Source organism: Miscanthus floridulus, chromosome 1 (genome assembly GCF_019320115.1).
Source record: "Miscanthus floridulus cultivar M001 chromosome 1, ASM1932011v1, whole genome shotgun sequence".
NCBI lineage: Eukaryota > Viridiplantae > Streptophyta > Magnoliopsida > Poales > Poaceae > Miscanthus > Miscanthus floridulus.
Genome location: NC_089580.1, coordinates 144,673,859 through 144,697,078, shown reverse-complemented (window position 1 = coordinate 144,697,078; position 23,220 = coordinate 144,673,859). Strand labels below are relative to the sequence as shown.

At 44.0% G+C, this 23,220-nt stretch overlaps 2 protein-coding genes and 1 pseudogene across 2 annotated transcripts; 2 read left to right on the top strand and 1 right to left on the bottom strand.

The window, feature by feature from the left end:
- The first annotated feature begins 1,094 nt into the window (after positions 1-1,094).
- Positions 1,095-12,625, top strand: LOC136543030 (uncharacterized; annotated as a pseudogene).
- Positions 11,415-22,275, bottom strand: LOC136543041 (fumarate hydratase 1, mitochondrial-like). The gene is made up of 17 exons (XM_066535616.1): positions 21,991-22,275; positions 21,719-21,836; positions 21,007-21,156; positions 20,586-20,696; positions 20,415-20,498; positions 16,673-16,771; positions 16,525-16,575; positions 16,409-16,458; positions 15,588-15,669; positions 14,891-14,985; positions 14,739-14,805; positions 14,593-14,643; positions 13,805-13,900; positions 13,539-13,637; positions 13,423-13,452; positions 13,267-13,332; positions 11,415-12,972 (listed from the first exon to the last, which is right to left on the bottom strand). Exons 1-17 carry the CDS (start codon positions 22,155-22,157, stop codon positions 12,886-12,888), a joined length of 1,503 nt encoding a protein of 500 aa, XP_066391713.1. The 5' UTR covers positions 22,158-22,275; the 3' UTR covers positions 11,415-12,885.
- Positions 18,312-19,346, top strand: LOC136496822 (dehydration-responsive element-binding protein 2C-like). The gene has a single exon (XM_066492579.1). It carries the CDS (start codon positions 18,312-18,314, stop codon positions 19,344-19,346), a length of 1,035 nt encoding a protein of 344 aa, XP_066348676.1.
- Positions 22,276-23,220: the final 945 nt, after the last annotated feature.

Below are 23,220 nucleotides of genomic sequence, written 5' to 3'. Positions count from 1 at the left end.
TTAAATTACTGATAAACTTTTTCTCTTTGTCAATTACAGGTCAAATTGACTAGCACGCCTCGGGAGGAATTCACAGGATCGACTAACCCTGCATTGAAGCCAAGCGGATCTCCAGCCTTGATCCATCAAGCAGATCCTTCTGACTTGCTATGTGTCCGGCGCATTGACACGTTTTTGCGCTGACACATACTCTTGCAACATGTGTGAAATGTATGCAACATCCAAATAAAAAATGCTTGCAATATGCCTCTGAAAATAGTTGCAACATATGCAATATTCCGATCTGCTTTTGTAATATCCACATGAAAAACTTGCAACATATCTCTGAAACATCTGAAACATTTATAACAAACGCTTGCAACATGTTAGGTGCGGCGCTCTAGTGGGCGGCAACCACCAAGTCGGGTGCACTGAGGAACTTGATAACCGCCTCGATGGGTAGATCGGGGCTGGTATGCGGCGGAGTGAAGAGCACCACGGACTTAGCCCCCCGCGAGCTTCTTCCGCTACCAGGGCGTGAGGAGCCTCGATGCCGGTGCGAAGTACAGCACGGCTGCAATAGCCTCGCTGTCTCAAGCCATAGGAGGAGGTGATGAGGAGGACGCCGGTACCAGCGACGGCGATGAGGGCGGGAAAGAGCGGGAGGTGCGACTCAAACGCTGGAGCCTGGCGTCACAGAGGCGCGCGAGGGCCACAGGGCGGAGGAAGCGGAGCGGAGCCTGTGACGAGCACGGGGCAGAGAAAGCAGAGCTGTTTGCGACAAGCATGGGGTGGAGGAAGCAGTGGGGAGCCTATGACGAGCACGTGAGATGAAGTGAGAGATATTTTTTTATTTGGGAAGATAGGGTCCGGAGGTAAGGACGTCCTCACCCCTCGTTATCGTAGTCACAAGTCACAGGACGCAATTCAAAAGTTCTATAACCCGGGTCAGATGCCTACCCCAAGCCCACGGTATACATGGGCCGGCCCAATATCTGGGCTACGAAACGACCAAGCTTGTTAAGAAAGCTCCTCGCGGGACTCAAGCGACGGAAAACCCCACTCATTTCCCGCCCGAACATCCGAACTGCCCGCCGCCGTCTCCCGCTCCGGCGATGTCGGCGGCCACAGCCTCTTCCAGTCAGCCCTTGTCGCAGCAACCTCCGCCGCCACCGCCTACTGCTGAGGCCGTCCTCCGCCTCGCCTCGCGTGACCCCTCCGCCGTGGTGCCCCTCCTCCCGGAGCTCCTGCCCGATGACTTCGCCGACATCCTCGCCTCGCTCACCGCCGCCTCCCCCGCGGGCCACCTCGCCCTTCTCCCGGTGATCCTCGCGCTCTCGCCCTCCCCTGCCTCCGCCTCCACCACATTCGCCGCCCTCCTCTCCACGCCCAGCTGGCCCTCCTCCACGCTCCTCGCCGTCGCCGCACTCCTCCGCGACCTCCCGTCGGCCTACCGCACCCACATCCCCGCCTTCCTCGGGAAGATCATCTCCCTCCTCCCAAGTGCGGATGCCCAGGACCTCCTGGCCCTCGCCTACCAGCTCTTCCTGCTCGCGTCCAAGCCGCTCTACCCGCGCGTCGTCCTCGTGGGTCTCCTGCGCTTCTTCGGCGGCCGCCGCGGCGCCCGCGTTCGCGCGCCGCCGTCCATCGCGCGGCAGGTCGAGAGTACCGCGCTGATGAACATCGCGTTCGCGGTCAAGCAGGACCCCGCGCTAGCGAGGGAGAACCTGGCCGTCGTCAAGGCTAATGCCGCGAGCGCTCTCAGTGGATTCGCGGTGGCAGTGATGCTGTTCGTGGCCAGGGTGCGGAGGTTCAACGAGGGTGCCGTGAATGTGCTCCGGGATGCAGCCGTGGTGTCCCGCCGGGATTACCGAATGTCAAGGTGATGGGTCAACTCGTTATTCTACCTATTATAATTACTCATGTTTGCTCTAGAAATTTGTTCTGATCAAAGGCTGGTGTCTCTCAGGCGGTGCAAATGGTTACCGGATTGTATGGAAGAGGAATATGCACGGGCCACTCAATGTGTGGACAAGGGATTACTGAAATCTGTGAGGGATTCATATCTCATAGTACCTGTGATGAGGACATGACCTCCATACATATGACCATGCTTGGAGAACCATATGGAGACCAAGGAGATCAGCGAGGGTGTCCAAGTCAAGAAGGAGGTCCGAGGCTAATTCGGTTCGAGTCCCCGAGGTGGAGGCCCAAAGCAACTCAAGTTCGAGTCTGTCTCAGGTTCCAGGACTAGTCTGCCTTAAATTGGTCACCCAAAACGCATCCGGACTCCGTTTTCGATGATCCACATATGGATGGAAAGCTAATTGGATAAGGAAGCCAACCCAATTGGTTTCATGTCAAAAGACCTTCGTAATCAATGGGAATTGTCGAAACAAGTCAGCATCTAGAATCTGCCAGGGTGCTGCGACACCGTCTTTTGGTCCGTTGGACCGTGTATTGTGTTTGGGCCCATTAGGGGCGCGTCTAGGGGGGTGACGCCCAAGACTCTATAAATACCAGCCGTCGCTCTCCTTAGGGTTTGGGTTTTGTTTAGTTCTTGATTTCCTCGTGAAACAGACGTCGTTTTGCTGCAACTGTCACCGTCAAGGCCGCTTGCTGTGAACCAGGGCCCCAGTTCTTGATCTTGTTCGCCTGTGGCGATTAGTCCTTTCGAATAAAGACTTGAACCCCTTCTCGTTATCATAAGCCTCATATTTATTTGTAATTTCATATTGCGTTCATCCCGTTCTTGCTTGTGTTCTCAATTCGCTTGCAGGAAAGCCTTCTCGACGAGGTCAATCGCGTTCGCGTGGTTGATAACCAACGGAGCAGTGGTGTAATGGTTGCAGGGGTCCGAATCAATCTTGGTTCGAAGCCTAGATCATGAACGTCGAGTCTCCACCAATCGACGCTACCATACCTTTCAAAAGATCGGGCCTTGTCTACATCAAGTGGTATCAGAGACCTTGTTGCCCGTTAGGTAGAACTTTGTTTTTTCCTTTAGATTGCTACTGTTTTTTGTTTTACCTATAGTCCATAAAAAGCCAAAAAATATACACTATCACATATCTCTAGTCCTATAGCCCCGCTGTGCCTTTGTAATTTTTTTAATTTTAGTTTGCTTTATTGAACTGTCGTCCCTCGCCGCGTCTTAGTGTTCGTTGTGTTCTGATCTTGTTCTTGGTCTAGTGTCAAGTCTTGTTTCCTAGTGTGGCTTGCATCAGATTGATCTCTAGTTTTTCTTTGGATATGAAATAGTCACGTAGTGGGTTGCATGATTGAGTTTGTTTTGTCTAGCAATTCCTTCTACGGCTTTCTCGGTTAAGTATTTTTCTTCTACGGTGAAAATATCTAAAGTCTAATCTCTTATGTGCGTACTTTTGTGAGATAAAAAAAACACAAAACAAAGAAAAAGGCAAAGAGGTGCAAAAACCAAAAGAAGGGAAAAAAAAGCCGCACCTAAAAAAAGAGAGAAAAAAATAAAGAAGGAAAGAAAAAGAAAGTGAAAAAAAAGTTCAGAAGTGCTTGCATCCTTTTGAGTCCTTGTGCTGAGTTGTATTGTATTGCTTGCTTGAACTAGGTTCAGGACCAGTTTGGGCCAGCGACATAGACTAGCTTGGGACTACTTTTCAATCTTGCAATTTCTGAATTAAATTATTGCTATTCCTTGCTACTATATTGTGCCTGTCCAAGCTCTACTTTCTTCTAACCAAGTACAGGTTCGCCTTGCAACTGTTACACTCAAGCTACAACGGTATCACAGTCACCGACCGATTACACCGCCTATTACTTTGGTAAGAACACTTGTAAGACCGTGGTAAGATGCTTGAGAGTTGAGTGTCTTGTTTTTTTCCTTGTCCACAACCTAAGTAGTTGATAAGGATAATACTTTTGTGTTGTCTTTTGCTGTCTTTTAACAATGACAGGTTGTTCGTATCCACCGACTTATGATGGTATATGTGCTGATGAGTACATGGAGTGGAAAATTACCATCGATAACATATTTGCTACTCGCTTTATGTGTCCAAGGAGGAAGATAAAAAATGCAGTTAGTGTTTTGCGACATTCTACTTTATCTTGGTGGGAGTCTTTAGATCCTTCTGATAAGCCTCAAACTTGAAATGATATGAAACTTCTTATGCGAGAAACCTTTGTTAATCCATCTCCTGTTTTGACTTCATATGATGAGGTGCACCATTTAGAGGAAGAGTCTGTTGTTATTCCTCCTGCTATGCCTAACCTTTTGCATGACAAGGTAGAAAAGAGCGAGGATGACGTGACAGAAAATGAGAAGCTCACAGCCTCATGTGAAAATTCAGAACTATCAACTATTACCCCTGTTGAACATGAGAGCAAAGGTAATGCCCATGATGCTAAACTCATAGAAGGTGAGAGTTCTCTTGATGTGCTGAATTTTTTCACCAATCATGCTATGATAGAGCAAATTTTAGTAGAGCCTTCGCTTGATTTACCTTTGTCACAAGATGATTTGCTTGATGTTTCTTGTGATGAAGATGACTTGCATGATGATATTTATGTTATACCTATGCAATCATTGAAGAATGATCATGATATATGTGTGCTGAAATCAAGCACTTGTGCTGAAAATAGACTTGTTATTCATAATGCTAGTGAAGTTGATGAACTGAAATTGTTGTCTTCTTTAAATACTTTTGGTTACATTGAATTTGATGTTCCGTGTAATCTTAGTTCTTTAGAGGAGAAACTTTATGCATATGCTGATTTGCCATGGTTCTCTAGACATACATATCATATTTTTGGCAAATATAACAACCAAGAGCAATATTTGATACAACGAGTTTATATTTATACAAATCTGAATTCTCCTTTTGTTGTACAAATTAATGATCAACTAGAGGATAGTAAAATCAACACTGTTGTTATGCCATATTCCTCTAGTTTTGCTTTTCGAACACAAGTGGAATCCAAAGATAGGGAGCATATATTTCTTGTTAGTACTAATCGTTTGCAGGATAGTATTGGCAAAGATCGTGTGTATTTCAATCAAGCAGACTACATGTCTGTAGGGCAAGACATGCTACAAATCTGGACATGTGGTCATATTCTTTTTCACAACATTGTCCATTCCTATTATTTTGGAAACCTCGTTTGTCCTCATGTTGTGCAGGATCGACTTCAAACAAAATCGACGCCGAGGACGGTTTTTTTGTCAAGAAAGGGAGGATGATGAGGACATGACCTCCATATATATGACCATGCTTGGAGAACCATATGGAGACCAAGGAGATCAGCGAGGGTGTCCAAGTCAAGAAGGAGGTCCGAGGCTAATTCGGTTCGAGTCCCCGAGGTGGAGGCCCAAAGCAACTCAAGTTCGAGTCTGTCTCGGGTTCCAGGACCAGTCTGCCTTAAATTGGTCACCCAGAACGCATCCGGACTTCGTTTTCGATGATCCACATATGGATGGAAAGTTAATTGGATAAGTAAGCCAACCCAATTGGTTTTATGTCAAAAGACCTTCATAATCAACGGGAATCATCGAAACAAGTCAGCGTCCAAAATCTGTCATGGTGCTGCGACACCGTCTTTTGGTCCGTTGGACCGTGTATCGTGTTTGCGCCCATTAGGGGCGCGTCCAGGGGGGTGACGCCCAAGACTCTATAAATACCAGTCGTCGCTCTTCTTAGGGTTTGGGTTTTGTTTAGTTCTTGATTTACTCGTGAAACAGACGTTGTTTTGCTGCAACTGTCGCCGCCAAAGCCGCTTGCTGTGAACCAGGGCTCCAGTTCTTGATCTTGTTCGCTTGTGGCGATTAGTCCTTTTGAATAAAGAATTGAACCCCTTCTCGTTATCATAAGCCTCATATTTATTTGCAATTTCAGATTGCGTTCATCCCGTTCTTGCTTGTGTTCTCGATTCGCTTGCAGGAAAGCCTTCTCGGCGAGGTCAATCACGTTCGCGTGGTTGATAACCAACGGAGCAGTGGTGTAACGGTTGCGGGGGTCCGAATCAATCTTGGTTCGAAGCCTAGATCGTGAACGTCGAGTCTTCACCAATCGACGCTACCATACCTTTTGGAAGATCGGGCCTTGTCTAAATCAACCTGCCATGTCAGTTGTGAACTGATCATAAAGTCTGCTTAGATTCATAGTCCTTTTTGGGGTGTATACGGTGTCTTATATGCAGGTCGACGAGAGCATTGTTGGGAGGGAGCATGTTGTGCCAAGCATTGTTCAGGTGGGTTTTCTCCTTTTAGAAGTCTCAGATGGTGATCAAGGGGAGGAAGGTGGCTTAGGTGAAGGAGTAATGAACACCGAAGAAATAGGCATTAATATGCTCAAGTCATTGTTTGAGATCCATGAAATGGCACGAACTGAGGTACGTATCGAAACAGCATGACCTTTGTCTTAACAAGTCGGATCATAGTTAGAAATTGGTTTATTTGATATGACATGGTGTGTTTCAATTTTGAAAACTCAGATAATTGAACAGTGCAACTTCCGGATTCTCTCGGCAAAGCCTCAGCAAAGTGCGCCTGTTCTCAGGTCATACGACATAGCAACCCTAGTCAAAATTTACAAAGCACAAGTTGTATTCTACAGTTCAATATGTTTACCTTTTCTTTTTGAGGAAATGTCTGACCATCTTTTCATTGCAGGTTGCTTGGGTGCTTGATTTTGAGTCATCCATTTCCAATGCTGGAATTCATTGCACATTTGAAGGAGTTGCTGGATTATTTTTCTTTTATGAATGACAAGATATCAACTGGTTTGATCAGTTGCGTCTTGCCACTCACAAAGTTCAGCCGTGATCTGAAGGTCTTCAGCCTTAACAATATTTTGTGCTTATGTGGCTGGAAAAGACTCGTTTGATTATTCTAAAGTGTATTTTTACAGGATTACATAATACTGGTTGTAAGAAAGGCGATGTTCAAGAGGGAGGACATGGTCCGAATTGCTGCTACAAATGCTATAATTGAGCTGATTATTGCCGAAAGCAGGAAAAATGAAGCCAGTCCTTTTGAAGACTCAACAAGTCAGCCAAGCTCTAGCCAACAGCCTGAAACATATCTAGAGTTTGGTAGGGGTCTCTTTCGGGAACTAAGTGGATTGCTTCGGAGAAGTCTCTCGCATCAGGTTTCACTGCTTTCATTATGATGTACTACCAAGCAACTGCTTCATCTGTAGTAAGACATACAGTTCCCAGCATAATTAGTTTGCTCTTGCAGGCCAGTGTCAAAGAGATCTTGTATGAGGATCTTATATGTATTGTTACCTCTGATCCAGCTGTTTCTGACAATGTCCTTGATTTCCTCTGGCCTCGCTTCCAAAACTATTACTCAAGGTAACACTCCCTGATAGACCCTTTTTTCTGTTTATGTTTGTTGGTCGATGTAGACCCTTATTTCTGAAAATATGTTGTAATCCTCTTGACTGCATCCTTGCAAAATGAAGTTGGTCTCATGAGTTTTTGTTTCTGATTTGCTTTAGGATGCAGAATGCCCTCTTAAAATTGGTTCATGCTTCAAAGTAGAGCATGCCAAACTATGCATCGTGGAACCTTTAGATTGTCTGCTGTTATGTATCTCAAGAATTCTACAAATTAAGCAACATAGTAAATGTGAACGGCCACGTGATGCATATTGGAAGTGCTTTGGTTTTGCTGCTTCACAAGATAATGAGGTTGATTTATCTCCTCCTGACTTCTGTTGATAAACAGCTTAAGGTTTTGATGTTATGCCTCTCGTTCTAGTCTTGTTCTATGTTTTTATAACCCAATCTATTTTCAGGTTGGACGAGCATCATCAAGTGATTTATTCGTGAAAGCTCTATCAAGCATCCAAAAGTATTTGAGGATATCCCTCGCAGGTGTGTGATATGTCATAGATAAAGCAAGCCAATCCGAGCACAATAATGCTATTCAAGAGGACATTTTTCTGCGCTTATAATTTCTGCATGTTGACAGACCAGAGAGGACAAAGCCAAGAAGCTGGATCTCTTTCTTCACCATCGGAGGTTGCTCACTGTCATAACTTTGCTATGCTTGGAATCATTGAGGTTTTTGTTGATTTTGCTGCTTCAAAACTGGAGAAAGCCTCTGATGAATCGAAGGAAATGATAGAAAAAGAAATACTGGAGCTTGTTAATGTGCAGAGTGGCTTTGAGAAAAAAATGAGCAATGGTAGGGAAAGGATAGCACGGAGAAGAGCGAATGCTTGTGATGCTACAGATAAGCACACCAATGAACCCAGGGAGAATTCTAATGCTTCATTGCAGAAACTTCATGGAAAGAGGGGTAAATTTGCAGATTCGAGTTTGTATGAGCTTTCGGTAATGTGTGTCAAGCAGTGCCATGCTGATAACTACAACAACGTTAGTCAGCATCCTAGCCAAACTACATTGAACCAGAGCTCCAATCTGACATCTTTTGTACTGAAAGCCTTTCTTGAATTGTCGAAATCACTTGCATCAAAGGACAGTAGGGGCTTCAGAATAAAGCTGCATGAAGATTTTAAAAAGTTATGCCAGCCAATAATGCAGCTCGTATGGTGTTCTCTGTTAGATCCAATTCAAGAAAATGGTGGAAGCAAGAGGAACATGACCCAAGGAAAGAAAAACATTGAGTGCAAAAAGGATCAGTTATATTTGGCTCTGACATGCCTAAAAAAATTCCTTGAGCCAAGTGTTTCAGGAGATCACTCTAGTGATGTCATTGATTTTCTAATATCTTTAGCTCCGCCAAATATAGAGGATATGATGGATGCTGTGGATCTTGACAATAATGATACCACTATGGTTGAAGATCGAAGCACAAGAAATGTCCATATGCTTTTGAACATATTGAAGACGTTATATGCTAGACTTCTTACCCAATCACTTTTACGTGAATCTGAGGTAAATATGTTTGTGATCTGGGATTGAAAGCAGCATTGGATGGTTTGAAATTTTACTGGATCACACGTAGAATTAGGATGGTCAGGTCTCTTTGTCAGCATACTAAAAGATACTCCCTTCCAAATTATAAGTCGCTTTGACTTTTTTTGGTACATATATTTTGCTATGTATCTAGACATACGTTATATCTAGATACATAGCAAAATTAATGTACCAAAAAAAGCCAAAATGACTTATAATTTGAAACGGAGAGAGTAGTTAACTAATCGGCCTGATTGATTGATTCCCTTAGGAATTGGCTCTATTATACAATTTAAAAACATGGAATTGGAAGGGCTATTAAGGAGAAGAAAGAATGCTATAGACGCTTGTACCATGACAGGAGTGTGGACAACATAGAGAAGTATAAGGTGGCAAAGAAGACTGCAAAGCGAGCTGTAAGTGTGCCAAAGGGTAGAGCGTACGAGGATCTTTACCAACATTTGAGTACGAAGGAAGGAGAGAAGGACATTTATAGGATGGCTAGGGTTCGTGAGAGAAAGACACGGGACTTCAACCAAGTTAAGTGCATTAAGGATGAAAGGGAGCATCTCTTGGTAAAGGAGGATGAGATCCGACATCGATGGCAAGAGTATTTTGACAAATTGTTCAATGGTGAGAATATGGACACAACCTTTCAGTTGGATGACTCTTTTGATGACACCAATAGGCGCTTTGTGCGGAGAATCCAAGAATCTGAGGTTAGAGAGGCGTTGAAAAGGATGAAAGGAGGTAAGGCGATGGGACCGGATGGTATCCCAATCGAGGTGTGGAGATGCCTCGGGGACATAGCTATAGTATGGTTAACCAAGCTGTTCAACCATATTTTTCGATCGAACAAGATGCCTGATGAGTGGAGGAGAAGTATATTGGTACCGATCTACAAGAATAAAGGGGATATTCAAAGTTGTACAAATTATCGGGGAATTAAGTTGATGAGCCATACTATGAAGCTATGGGAGAGAGTTATCGAGCATCGCTTGAGAGCAATAACACGGGTCTCTATGAACCAATTTGGTTTCATGCCCGGAAGGTCAACCATGGAAGCCATTTTCTTAATAAGACAAGTTATGGAGCGGTATAGGGAGAAGAAGAAAGACCTACACATGGTTTTTATTGACTTGGAGAAGGCTTATGATAAAATACCAAGGAATGTTATGTGGTGGGCTTTGGACAAACATAAAGTCCCAACGAAGTACGTCGGGCTCATTAAGGACATGTACAGCAATGTTGTGACTAGAGTTCGAACAAGTGATGGAGACACGGATGACTTCCCGATTAGGATAGGACTACATCAAGGGTCAGCTTTGAGCCCTTATTTGTTTGATTTAGTGATGGATGAGGTCACAAGGAACATACAAGGGGACATCCCTTGGTGTATGCTTTTCACGGACGATGTAGTGCTAATTGATGAAAGCCGGACAGGAGTGAATCAGAAACTGGAGTTATGGCGGGAGACTTTGGAGTCCAAAGGTTTTAGACTTAGTAGAACTAAAACTGAGTATATGAGATGTGACTTCGGCACTACTACTCGGGAGGAGGAAGATGTTAGTTTGGAAGGTCAAGTAGTGCCTAGGAAGGATAACTTTCGATATTTAGGATCAATGCTACAGAGGGACGGGGATATTGATGAAGATGTTAGCCATAGAATTAAAGTAGGGTGGATGAAGTGGCGACAAGCGTCTGGTGTCCTATGTGACAAAAGGGTGCCATAGAAGCTAAAAGGCAAGTTTTATAGGACGGCGATTAGACCTGCTATGTTGTATGGTGCAGAATGTTGACCTACGAAAAGACGACATATTCAACAGCTAAGTGTCGCGGAAATGCGTATGTTGCGTTGGATTTGCGGTCATACAAGAAGGGATCGAGTTCGGAACGATGATATACGTGAGAGATTAGGGGTAGCGCCAATTGAAGAAAAGCTTGTCCAACACCGTTTGAGATGGTTTGGACATGTGCAACGGAGACCTCCAGATGCACCGGTGCGTAGTGGAATCCTAAGTCAGGATAGTAACGTGAAGAGAGGCAGAGGAAGACCGAAGTTGACTTAGGTAGAGGCAATAAAAGGAGACTTGAAAGGATGGAATATACCCAAAGACTTAGCCTTAGATAGGAGTGCGACAGCTATTCACGTGCCTGAACCTTGATTGTTTCTGTTGGGTTTCAACTCTAGCCTACCCCAATTTGTTTGGGACTTAAAGACTTTGTTGTTGTTGTTGTTGGTAGCACACTAGATGCTTCTGTGTTATCTATTTATTATAGATGTCTGCACACTCACGTAATTTCAGCCTGCTTAAATTTACAGTCACCAGTTACCTAAAACATCAATATATTTTCATAGGAAGTATGAGGGGTCTTCTAGGCTGGCATTACCTGTACAGTCATAATTTGAGCACTTTCTATTTTGTTTGGTGGAAAGTACTCTGATCACTTTCCTTGCCTTTGCTTTGTTGTACTATGCAAATGTTGTGTTTCTGTTGAGAATAACTCTTTATAAATCAACTATCATGAAACAGCATATAAAGAAAACTGAATTGATATACTAAAGTTCTTGTTCATTTCTGTAGGCTGTAACTGAATTGATTTTGGGCATTTCAAGAAAAGTGCATCTTGAACAAAGGATCTTATTGGAAAACGGGCTACAGATCTATGTAAAAAGAAAACCAGGCAAAGTCCTAGTTTCGCACGAGAGATGGTAAAGCTAGCTATACATCTTACACCACCTCCAGATGACATGATTCTTGTTTGTGACGTGTCTGCTGAGTTGATGATATTAATGACCTCTGGAGATGACGTAGATTCTTCTGATACATTTCATATAATTAACTGTAAAACGAAGAGCTCACTTGCTGCTGTCTCACTTCAAATGGTTGAGTCATCTCTTACTGAATTGGATTGGGGTCTTGGAAAGCTTAAAGCAATGCTTACATTAGGTTATGATTCTGCTAACATTGATGAAGATCAACCAGCAGATGAAATAATGCTAAGGTTGGCTTTGGAGAACGCACTCTACTCGAGATCAACATCAGTAGTTCAAGTCCTCTCTTCCTTTGCACATATGAGCCTTAAGGGTATGTTGTGAGGTACCATAATATGTCCATTTCATTCCATTTCTACTTGTGGCCTGATTTGAACTTTGCATTCTCAGATACTCAAGCAGAACACTTTCTGAAATTGACTGCCAGGTTCTACAAGCTTTTAACTCGCATGTCATAGTCCCAGATTGCACCTAAAGGCTACACACAATCCATTCCAAGCCTCAAGTTTCAGAAACTGGCTGAAGTAACTTGCAAGATGCTCACCACTCCCCTTTACGACCTTGTGTCTCAACAGGCCTTTTTCATCTTCTAAATTCAGCATTGATGCGCATGGCTTCTATAACTGTGGTTTTAACTTGTTTTTTCTGTTTTCTTGTGTTGCAGAATCAGCAAATACCCAGAAAGGCGAACATCGCTAAAATTAGAAGAGAAACCAAATGTATCCCTGATCTAATTTATCAGATTGAGGATTATGAGAAGTATCTAATACAGCTAAGCAAACTCACTAAGGTAAACCTTTTGAGAAATGCCAAGCGCAGTGTAGCACGAGATTTCCAGATAAAAGATAAATCTGGGGAACAACAGGAAGAGGATCCCACTCCAGACAATGCTGCAGCATCTGATAATGAGGCTAACAAGGACGCAGGGTGTCCAAACGCTCCAGTTGAATCATATGCTGGCGAAAATGACTGATGCCTGGAGAATGGAAGGTGCCTCATGCATCAAAGTGCCCTATTGTCCTATTGGAACAAGCATACAATTGTTTTCTCAGGTACCATCCGCCATGCAAAAATCATTTCTCCAGTGTTGAGAGGACCTAATGACCATATGAAAAATTATTTGGTTTATTTACGGGTGCACTAGAATCATTAAGTTGGCATCACAGGAAACCACCAGAACTCGCGGATGTGGCAACCTCAATGCTTCAAAGAAACATAGTGAACATGGGGTTATCAATCAGAAGGACCAATCATTTTCTCTGGGACAACAAGCTCATGGAATTCTTGCTCCGTTAATACTCCAAGGTCTAATGCAGCTTTCTGGGGAAAAGATAAAATCAAGAAAGGATTAGGTGTATAATAACATGGAAGAAGTTTAAAGAATGTAAAATCAATGAAAATTACAAAATATGAATAGATGAGGGAATGGAGAATGAACTTATATCACATGATTAATGTCCTGATTCAAGTTTTCGATATCTAATGCCTTAAGAATTGAATGGTTCAGGCAACCAGGCCAAGATATCAACGTGCGCAAGTCACCTAAGCTAAGATAATGCATTATACACCGCAGAGCAAGGCCAAGGCAAAGTGAAATAAGTAAAGCAAGATCACCTTCAACGTGGTTCCTTCTTTGTGGGCTTTCTTAGCAACAGCTGCAGCATTGTCATAGCCAATTTTCTGCATTCATTCCAAAAGTAAGCATGACTCACTACTTTTTACAACTACAAACAGAGATTTAAAAAAAAGGCAAATTTGCAGTTTACTTACAGGGTTCAAAGATGTCACCAACATCAGAGACTGGACAAAAAGGGAAGAGAAATAAGTATTGCACTTTATACACATATCTTTTGCGAGTACTCAGTAGTTATGTGATGGATTGTTACCTCATGCAAAAGTTGTGAAATTCTCTTATGGTTTGCTTGAATTCCCCTGACACAATTTTTCTCGAAGGACACAGATGCATCCCCTAACAACCTCAATGACTGATGAAAAAAGGAATGGTTAAAGACACTTGCAGTAAAAATTTAGGAGGTTAAAGTTACCAATTCACATTAACATTATGTACCTAAAACAATAAGAGGGATTATGAGGCTAGAAAAAGTTCCTATAGTAAATTAAGCATATTGAGGTATTATAATAGAAAGCATACTCGAAGTAGTCCGGCTGCGATCATTGGCTTAAAAACATTCAGTTCAAAATGCCCATTTGCACCACCAACTGTAACACCAACATGATTACCCATAACCTGCAATGCCATAATCCAAATGACAGTTATTTGAAATTGTTAAAATTCAGATAGTCAAATGCATATGCTAGAGTATAAATAATGCAAAAAGAAATAGAATGTCAAGACAAAATATGGTTCAGCAGCAGCCCCAGTCAGGTACCAAGATTTCGGCTTATTTGCAGAAAGTAACGGTGGAGGGCACCTCATATAAGCATATTTCATTTGTCAGATATGCTAGTAGCATCCATTTTTACCAACTCAATTATTTGTTATTGATCGCTATTCAGATGCTCTTGCTACTTATCGAAAATTTAGTTTTAAAAATATAGTAAAAGGCACTGCATCAGACAAATTAAATGACTCAGATATATGTAATTTCTACAGGAAATTACAACTGCTCCCTAAAAATGTTTCTGACTAACTAAGCAAGCTGGAAGGTAGTTATGAGGTGCAGATCACCTTAACCATTAAACATCATAATAGATGAATATGTAGTCCTCACTAGGATTATGAGTTTGATACGGATTATGAGAACCATAACATAAATATATATGACTAAATAAATGGTATACCAATGGGACATAAATGCTTTTCAAATAAAGGAAAAGCTGTTCATCAAGAACATAAAGCAAACAAGAAAAATGTTTGTCAAAAATACAATATGGAGATTTGATTATTTTCAGAAGAGAAAACAAACATTATTTGTGTACCTGAGCACAAACCATTGTCAGAGCCTCGCACTGGGTTGGATTAACTTTTCCCTGAAAAGTACAAGTTGAAAAAGAAGCTTCGGAATGATGTCTTATTTTGATAAACGTATGAAAACCATAACATGATATACTAACGGTCTGCTTACAGGCATAATGCTGCTCCCAGGCTCATTTTCTGGTAGGATTAGTTCACCAAGACCACATCGAGGACCACTGTGATTGTGTTGGAAATATTAGTGCATGCCCCCAGAATGCTAGAAAAAAATCATTTATAAAAATAGAAGATTGGAATAACGACCTTCCTAGCAAGCGTATGTCATTTGCTATCTTCATAAGAGATGCAGAAATTGTATTTACCGCTCCACTGCTCTCGACAAAAGCGTCATGCGCTGCCTACTTATAAGAAAAAACTGATGAGAACATACAGTGATGAGATAATACATAATAGAGGGTCCGAATAATACAAAATTAGAAAAAGAAAAGTTAGCGAGACAATAAAACCAAAAGCCATACTAAGTACACTATACAAGCAAGAAGTGGTTGGATTTTGCTTCCATAAAGAACAAAGCCTAACAACTATCAAATAAAATAACTGAAAATGACATACACATCTTAATATTTCATCTGCTCAACTTGGGAACAGATGATATTTGCGTCCGTTGGTTTCAGTTCGCAAATACTTGTTATTTTCATTTTCTGAGGCAACATATTAAAAATGCACTTTCGACTGCTAAGCACTAACAAATTCCTTGTTTTATACGCATGGATCTAAGGTAGCATGGAATAAATGGAGAAGATGATAATTATCTTCCACAAATCATCTTCCATTGCAAATACCTAATATCTGTGTTTAGTGGACGAATATGTCTGCAGGCAGTTATAGCCTCAGACACTGCAATTAAAATGTCATGCAATATCCAATAAAATTGTGCGAAACCTTCGGTGGCTAGTGGCAGATCAGAGTATAAGATTTATATGTGTGCATTGTTACTAACCAAAGCTTCAAACTTGTTCTCTGCTGTCACAAAGGGTAGGTTTGTTTCCTCAGCCACTGCAGCAGCTATTTTGACATCAAATCTGAAAAGACAGATTGAAATTAAAGTATTTAATAAATGAAAGGAACGCCTTAGGTAAAGCATGGAATTAACACTCTGTTTCAAAGTTATCCTAAATCAAGTACCATAAGATTAGTAATGATTAACCATATAAAAGAAAAAAAATCAATTTGGGTTGGATACTCAAATCTCCATGTCTCACTTCTTTTAATCCAGAAGTAGACATGAGAGGTCAAACTGGAAAAGAAACTGGATAGTATTGAAACGAATTGGAATGAACAGATTAATCTGGGTTATGTCATGGCTCATGACACTCTGGATGACAGGGTTACATGGATTCTCTTCCCGAGGTAAATGGTGATAGACTACTAGGTAACTCAAGAAGTAAATCTAAATGTATAATTTTGCATAAATATCTAAAAAACTAAAGTACTTGATTAAGTCCATTTTTTACCCCTCGACTCTTGCTTTTGTCTAACTTTGGCACATCAACTATCAAAACCGTTCAATTTTGACACCCAAAGCAGTTCTTCAGATGACTCTGTGGTCAAAATGAAACGGTTTTGATAGTTGAGGTGTCAAAGTTAAATGGTTTTGATAGTTGAGGTGTCAAAGTTAAACGGTTTTATAGTTGGGGGTTAAAATTAGACAAACGCCAGAGTTGAGGGGCCATAAATGGACTTAATCCAAAACCAAATTAAAATTTATCGATCAAATGTATCAATGTAAACAAATTATCTCAAACATTAATTGACAATTACCCTTTCTTAGTGTTCAAGCCAGTTCCAACTGCAGTTCCACCTTGAGCAAGCTGCTCGGCAAGGTAATTATCAGTAGTGCTAATTTGTAAAGAAAACAAACATTAGCAGTATAGTACCTGGTACATCCGAGGTAATGTACAATTAATACGGTCAATTCCATATTTGATCTGCATAGAGTCATAAACAGTTACTAAGTCTACCTGTTAATCTTAAGTGCATATAGTTAATAAATAAGACAACAAAAGATGCTGGAATAAATCCTACCTGTGTAGTGTAACCACTGAATTCTTGTCCAAGAGTCAACGGGGTGGCATCTTGGGTATGTGTACGTCCAATTTTAATTATGTCTTTAAACTCAACAGTCTGCACAGTCAGGTTAGCAAATTCATTAAAACAAAATTTACTATATAACAATACAGAAATATAGTGTTACATATAGCTACTGGCACTGCCAACCATAGGTTAACATGTCAAGGAAACCAACATTAGTTTAATCAGCTATTCAGCTGAAAGTCAACACATATTATGTGGGGTTCGTTGTACTAGTTTAAAAAAAAATCGACCTGCAGGGGAAGGACCGCCCCTGCTGCATTGATTAAAAACAAACTTCTCACGTGCAGGGCAAAAAACACCCAGAAGGCCAGCTGCCCTGGACTTACCACCGAGCGCCCAGGACACATGCCTGCGGCAATGTGCATCTCGCTGAAAGCGACTCAGGTGGTTACACGTATAACTTGGGAAAACAGCCGACGAGGACAGGCCTGTTTAAATTCGTTTCCACCAGGAGTTGAACCCAGGAACTGAGTTGCAACTAAGGCTCCTGTGACCAACTAGGCTACAGACCCATTCGCTTCGTTATACTAGTTTCATTGAGCGCATTGTTCAATCTTTTCAGTCAATTTGTAATCTAAGTGCTGAGATCACTAATAACAAGCTTATCTACCATCTACCATTACCCTTATTTTTGTACACCATTTACTGCTCTACCGCGCGTCCACATCATCATCTATTTGTGCCCATTCGATTGCCCATCTACAGCAACGGCCTCTTCTACTGCCCATGCATGCCTACTGCCGCAAAAATATACTCCTACTATTTTTTTTACTAAAAAAACAGGGAGGGAGGGCCGAGGGCAAAGTTGTCAGTCTGTCGTTGCATGCGTGCGGAGACCAGGGTCAGCGGTATGATGCAGGCAGCGCAGGTAGGGCTCGCAGACCAGATACAGATCCATATCCAAATCCCAGCGTCCAGCTGGCAAGCCATGGCTGTGGCTCGCGGATCGGCGCAGTCCATGGATGGATGGAGATGGATTCATGGATAGATAGATGACTTATAGATAGAAGACGGCCGATGGCAGGCAGTGGCTGCATCTGCATCGGCGTCCATGGGCTGAGCGGGTGGGCTGCATCAGTGTGACCTCACTAGGGCTGGCCCGGTCGCCTCGGCCGCCACGTGGCCCTTGTGCTGCGACTTGTGGAGCCCACCCAGGTGTCCATGTGTCTCGCCCCGCTGGTCCCCACCCCTTCGTGTCACCCGCCTCTCTTACTTGGCGCGCTGCGCCCCACGCGTGGCCCCACGCCCAGGCCCCGCCTGGTGCCGCCTCTACATGGAGGCACCATGCAGTGCCATGCGCCGGCTTCTCTGCCCGCCCGCCCGCCTGTCTTCATTGCGCACACTGAAAGACTGCTGCCTGGCCTGCAGTGCTCCATCTGCATGCCTTGCCAACTGTCTATATATACCGGGCCAGGGAGCCTCACACAGCACACACACAAGGCACCGAGACCCAGGCAAGGGTTGCATTGCTAGCATCCATCGCCGCCGGTCGATCGCCATATCGATCGATCTGCGGACGGACGGAGGGACAAAGCTGGTCCAGATGGATCATCGGTTGCCGCCGATCGCTATGGAGGTGGCGGCGATGCAGCAACAGCGACGGCAACAACAGCAGCAGTTCGTCCACCACCTTCAGGTCCACCAGCAGCAAGGTACGCACCACCAGCCTCTACCGCCACCGCCGCCGCAGCAGCACAAGAACAGCAGCGGCGGTGGCAGCAGCAGGGCCGCCGGTAGCCGCAGGTGCTGCCCGCTGCGCCAGTCGCGCAAGGGGTGCATGAAGGGCAAGGGCGGGCCGGACAACCAGCAGTGCCCGTACCGCGGCGTCTGCCAGCGGACCTGGGGCAAGTGGGTGGCCGAGATCCGCGAGCCCAACCGCGGCGCGCGCCTCTGGCTTGGCACCTTTGACAGCGCGCTCGAGGCCGCGCACACCTACGACAACGTGGCCAGGCAGCTCTACGGCGACTGCGCGCACCTCAACCTGCAGCTGCCTCCTCCGGCGGTTGCGGCAGGCGGAGGAGGAGCACCGGCGGTCGCGGTGTCGTCTCCGTCCCCTGACACTGTGGCTGCTGGCCCTGCTGCTACTGCTAGTGGTGGGCACAACCGCCACCACCAGTACCTCCAGCAGCAGCAGCAGGCCGCCATGGCGGCGGCGCCTATGATGATGATGCGGTACTCCTCCAGCTACTCCGTCGACGCGTCGCCGTCCAACTACGGCTCCTTTTCCAACTCTTACTCCAGCTCGTCGCCGGTGACCACGGCGGCCGCGGCAGCCTCACCCACCTACAACTACAACAACCACCAGACGTTCCAGATGACGCCGCCGCCGTCGTCATGCGGCGGCGTGATGATGGCGCCCGCCGTGCCGCAGGCGCAGGGCTGCCACGTCGACAACACCACCACCACGATGGAGATGCAGCGTCACCAGCAGATGATCCGCGAGCTAGCGGCGGTGCCTCTGCACCAGGAGCCAGACGACTTCGAGGACTTCATGATGCGGCTGCCCGAGGCGGAGGACTTCGGCCTGCAGGGCTTCCAGGAGGTGCCCCCCGAGGTGTTCGACGAAGCCGCCAGCAGCATCTGGGACCACACGGCGGCCGCCTAGTCGACCCCCACCATGATGATCAACTCTGCCGCCGGCGCCGCCCAGCACCAGCAGTAGGTCGTCGTCCCTCTCTGACTCTCGCGTTGATCGATGACGCCGGCGAGCGCCCTGCACCAGCTACTTCGTTCCAAGCCGCATCGACGAGCTGGCCGGTGTATGTGGCGAAGTGATTCGACGCACGCGTGATGATGCATGACACCCAGTGGTTCGTGAGTTACTAACAACTCAAGGCGTACATATAGAACTGTTTATATGTACCAGATGGTTACTCTGCTATAGACTGCTACTATATACTCCGTATTATATAGTTTTGTTTCTCAGTTATGTTTCAGGTTTGTAAAATATATACTGTAGTATTGGTGCCTATACTCTATCCTAGCTATATAGTCTTTGTGGGTTTGTATGTGTGGTATATGCATGGGTGGCTAGCTAGCTTGTTCCATTCCATCCTAGAATTTACATAAAGCAAAAGTAAACTATGAATCAGAAAACAGATTACCCTGAAATCAATTTATAACAACAAAACACGGATAGCAGGAACTTTTAAAAAAAAGAACATAAAAATAAATCACCCACTAACCCACTCCACAAATAAAAAGATGCCCTGGAGAAAAAAAGGAAGAAGAATGAACTTTATAAGAGATGCTTATACATATTACCATTAGCATGCACAAATTGGTATGAAGTGGTCACCAGGGTATGGGTTACCTCATTAGCACCTAATTATTAATACGAATTTCAATTGGGAAAAGAATTAAGCGACTCTAACGGACTGCTACAGAATTTGTATAGAGTTAGGAGCCACTATGCAGTTCTTGTACAAGCAATGCCCTAGACAATTTTCTAAGTTTCTAATGTTTCAACTTCGATCTGAATCCCTAATCAGCAGGTGCATATAATCAATAGGCACAAATTCGCAGTAGGCTAATATAATATTAATGGGTCATGATATAATTATACAAAAGGCACTTAACAAGCATAGTACAAAAAGGGTCACAATAAATTATAAAAGGCATTTGACAAAGAATAGTAAAATAGTTCCCATGGAAGGAAATGAGAAATTAATACTTTTGAATGAAGTGAATCATGCAACTGTTGCAAACTTGGGATAAACCTCGAATTTATCTCAACGGCCGCCGCTATATGCATTACCTGGAAATGTCAACAGCATGAATAATAAACATCTGCAGCAGTAATAGTAATACTGAAATAAAAATTTTAAAAATAGTTAAAGCTTACAGTGGGAAATGTATCATTTGAAGATTGTGACCTATTCACATGGTCATTTGGGTGCACAAACTTCTCACCGCGCTTGTGTCCAAGGATCTCAGCTGCCCTATTTGCAATTACCTAAATTGGGAAAAGAGATCATAAACGATATGGCACAGCTGGCAAAAACATGCTAAGTAAACAATAAAATTCACATGAGCATTAGCTTAACAGGAAAAGTAAATACTGTTTTTACTGTTTTGCATACAGACAATCAGCAGAGTGGAGCACAGATGGAGGTAGGTTCAGTTTGCCCACTGTTTGGACAGTGAAGCTTAACTTTTCACACTTTAGCAGGGATTACTATTCTAATCAACAGCCATACTACTTTAGAATTGACACTTCTAGTGAAAGATTTGAAGTAAAAATATTGGATGTGTAGGACACCAACCTCATTGGCATTCATGTTGCTTTGTGTGCCGCTGCCAGTTTGCCAGATAACAAGTGGGAAGTGATCATCCAACTTTCCCTCTGCGACCTCCTCAGCTGCCTGCATTATGGCCTTCCCTATTGTTGGATCCAGGCCATACTCCATATTCACCTTCAAAAGAAAAAGGAAAAGGAAAGGTATCCATACATAAATGATACTTACAACTAGCCTACAAACTACCAAAGTGAAAAGTTGAAAGTATATAGAAAAGTTCGAGCTGGCACCAATAACTGTGTCTAATGTGATCTACAGAGCAATCTGAAATTGGTTAAAAACAAAGTGAGAAGCGCCTATCTAATATGGAATTTATCTGAAATTAGAAAGTAGTCTCGTGATATTTAATAAATCAAACAAACTATAAGTTGTAACTAGCATATCCCATTTGTGATCTTATGATAAGTCAAACAAACAGATACTTGGTGGCTCACAACAAACAGGAAAATCCAGAGTTGTGTGATCTTATATACTCCAAAATACAATCATAACCACTGAATAATATATCAGATGGAAAATAAATTCGGGCACATCAAGCATTGCTTATTACAACCATTCCTTCCATGGAATACAGAAATTGCTTTACAGCTTGCAGTGCCCACAAAGTATAATCAACGAAATGCATCTATCCACCCACCACGCGCAGAAAACAACTAAAAAAAACAGTTTCACTTTGTACCTTAGCGGCGCACTTTTTTAGCACGCCAAAAGCGCGGATGATGGGCACGGGCATCCTCTCGCGCTCCCCGCCAATGTCAAAGTTCTGCAGCGACCTCTGCGTCTGCGCGCCCCACAGCCTGCCCGAAACAAAACACAACAGCCGAAACCCACCAGATCAACCACAGCATCTTAGTTGCCGGCGACACCAGCAGATCAAAACAACGCGCGACAAATAAGATCAACGGGACAAAGCTGCTATGCATCTATGGGGACGAGGGGGAAACCACGCACTTGTCGTTGGGGACTTGGATGGGACCGAAGGTGTCGCGCTCCTCGCGGAAGCCGGTGGAGATCGGGCGGGTCAGCGCCGGCCGGAGTAGCAGCGCGGCCGCGGCAGCGGAGGCCGACGGCGAGCCGGACACGCCCGCGAGGCGGCGCAGAGCCATCGCCATCGCCATCTCGGGTGTTTCTCTGCTACTAGTGCTAGGTCTGCGCGTCCCCGAGGCGGCGGCAGAATGGGAAGAAAGAGAGCACCAGAGCAGGGCAGGTGGTGGACCGGGATTCCGGAAGAGAGGAGAGGACAGAGGAGGCAGGGAAGAGGGAACCAGGGAGGTTTGATGGGCTGATCTCACGCGTGCATTCTGCATCGGGCGGTGGCAGGTGGTTGATGGGCTGCCTTGCTGTAAAAGTTGGTCTGATTTGCTTTGCTCAGGGGACGGTTTTTTTTATCGGGGGGGGGGGGTGCGCCGGGGGGGGGGGCGGGGGGGACGCTTTTTTTTGGACTGCTGCTGAACGGCTGATCGCTTTTTGTAATTTTTTTTACTAGCAAATTTGCTCACGTTGCTACGGGTCAAAGAAATTCGTGATATGTTTTTTTATCTGGAGTCGTACCCATACATTACAACGGAAACCGATATACTTTGAAGTCAGACTCCACGCCATTGCTCCTAGACACGATTTATTTTAATTTTTATTAGCACACGTCTTGAGTAAGAGTCATGTCCAGGATTGCACTTATATACATGTACAATTTCAGTTTATATTAAATTCAATAACAAACTGCTCAGGAAGCTGCTCATGATTTCAGTTTTACAATTTATATTCATTCATGTAATAAAATAGTATGTGTGTGGATGTGTCTGGGACGGATTTTTCTCTCTTAATTAACAAGCGTAGAACTGGCCGCAAAAGCTGAACCGTAAGCTAATGCACGCGACGACGAAGACCAATTCCCGTGATCATAAAAAAATAGCTTTGTCTAATTTATATTTGCTGGCTTTCTACTTTTATTTCCTTTTCTATTTCTATTTCTATTTCTATTTGAAGTAGAATTCCTACTAGGCAAGAAGCCTAGTATGGCAAAAAAGAATCTATCAGGATTAGGATTCCTATTCTAGGCAAGAAGCCTCGTATGGCAGGAGTCTATTCGGATTAGGATTCCTATTCACGTTAAGAAACACCTAGCTGTGCGCTTTGCACCCTGCTGGCTAGAGTTCGAATCTCCTCGGGGGTAGATTTGTT

Excerpts from the sequence above, each read along its gene's own strand:
- LOC136496822 (XM_066492579.1), top strand. The coding sequence starts at position 18,312 with ATGGAGGTGGCGGCGATGCAGCAACAGCGACGGCAACAACAGCAGCAG.
- LOC136543041 (XM_066535616.1), bottom strand. The coding sequence starts at position 22,157 with ATGGCGATGGCGATGGCTCTGCGCCGCCTCGCGGGCGTGTCCGGCTCG. Across the intron at positions 21,837-21,990 it reads ATCCAAGTCCCCAACGACAA|GCTGTGGGGCGCGCAGACGC; the intron begins GTGCGTGGTTTC and ends TGTTTCGGGCAG. Across the intron at positions 16,772-20,414 it reads ATGATTCACTTCATTCAAAA|ACTGTTGAGTTTAAAGACAT; the intron begins GTATTAATTTCT and ends CTGACTGTGCAG.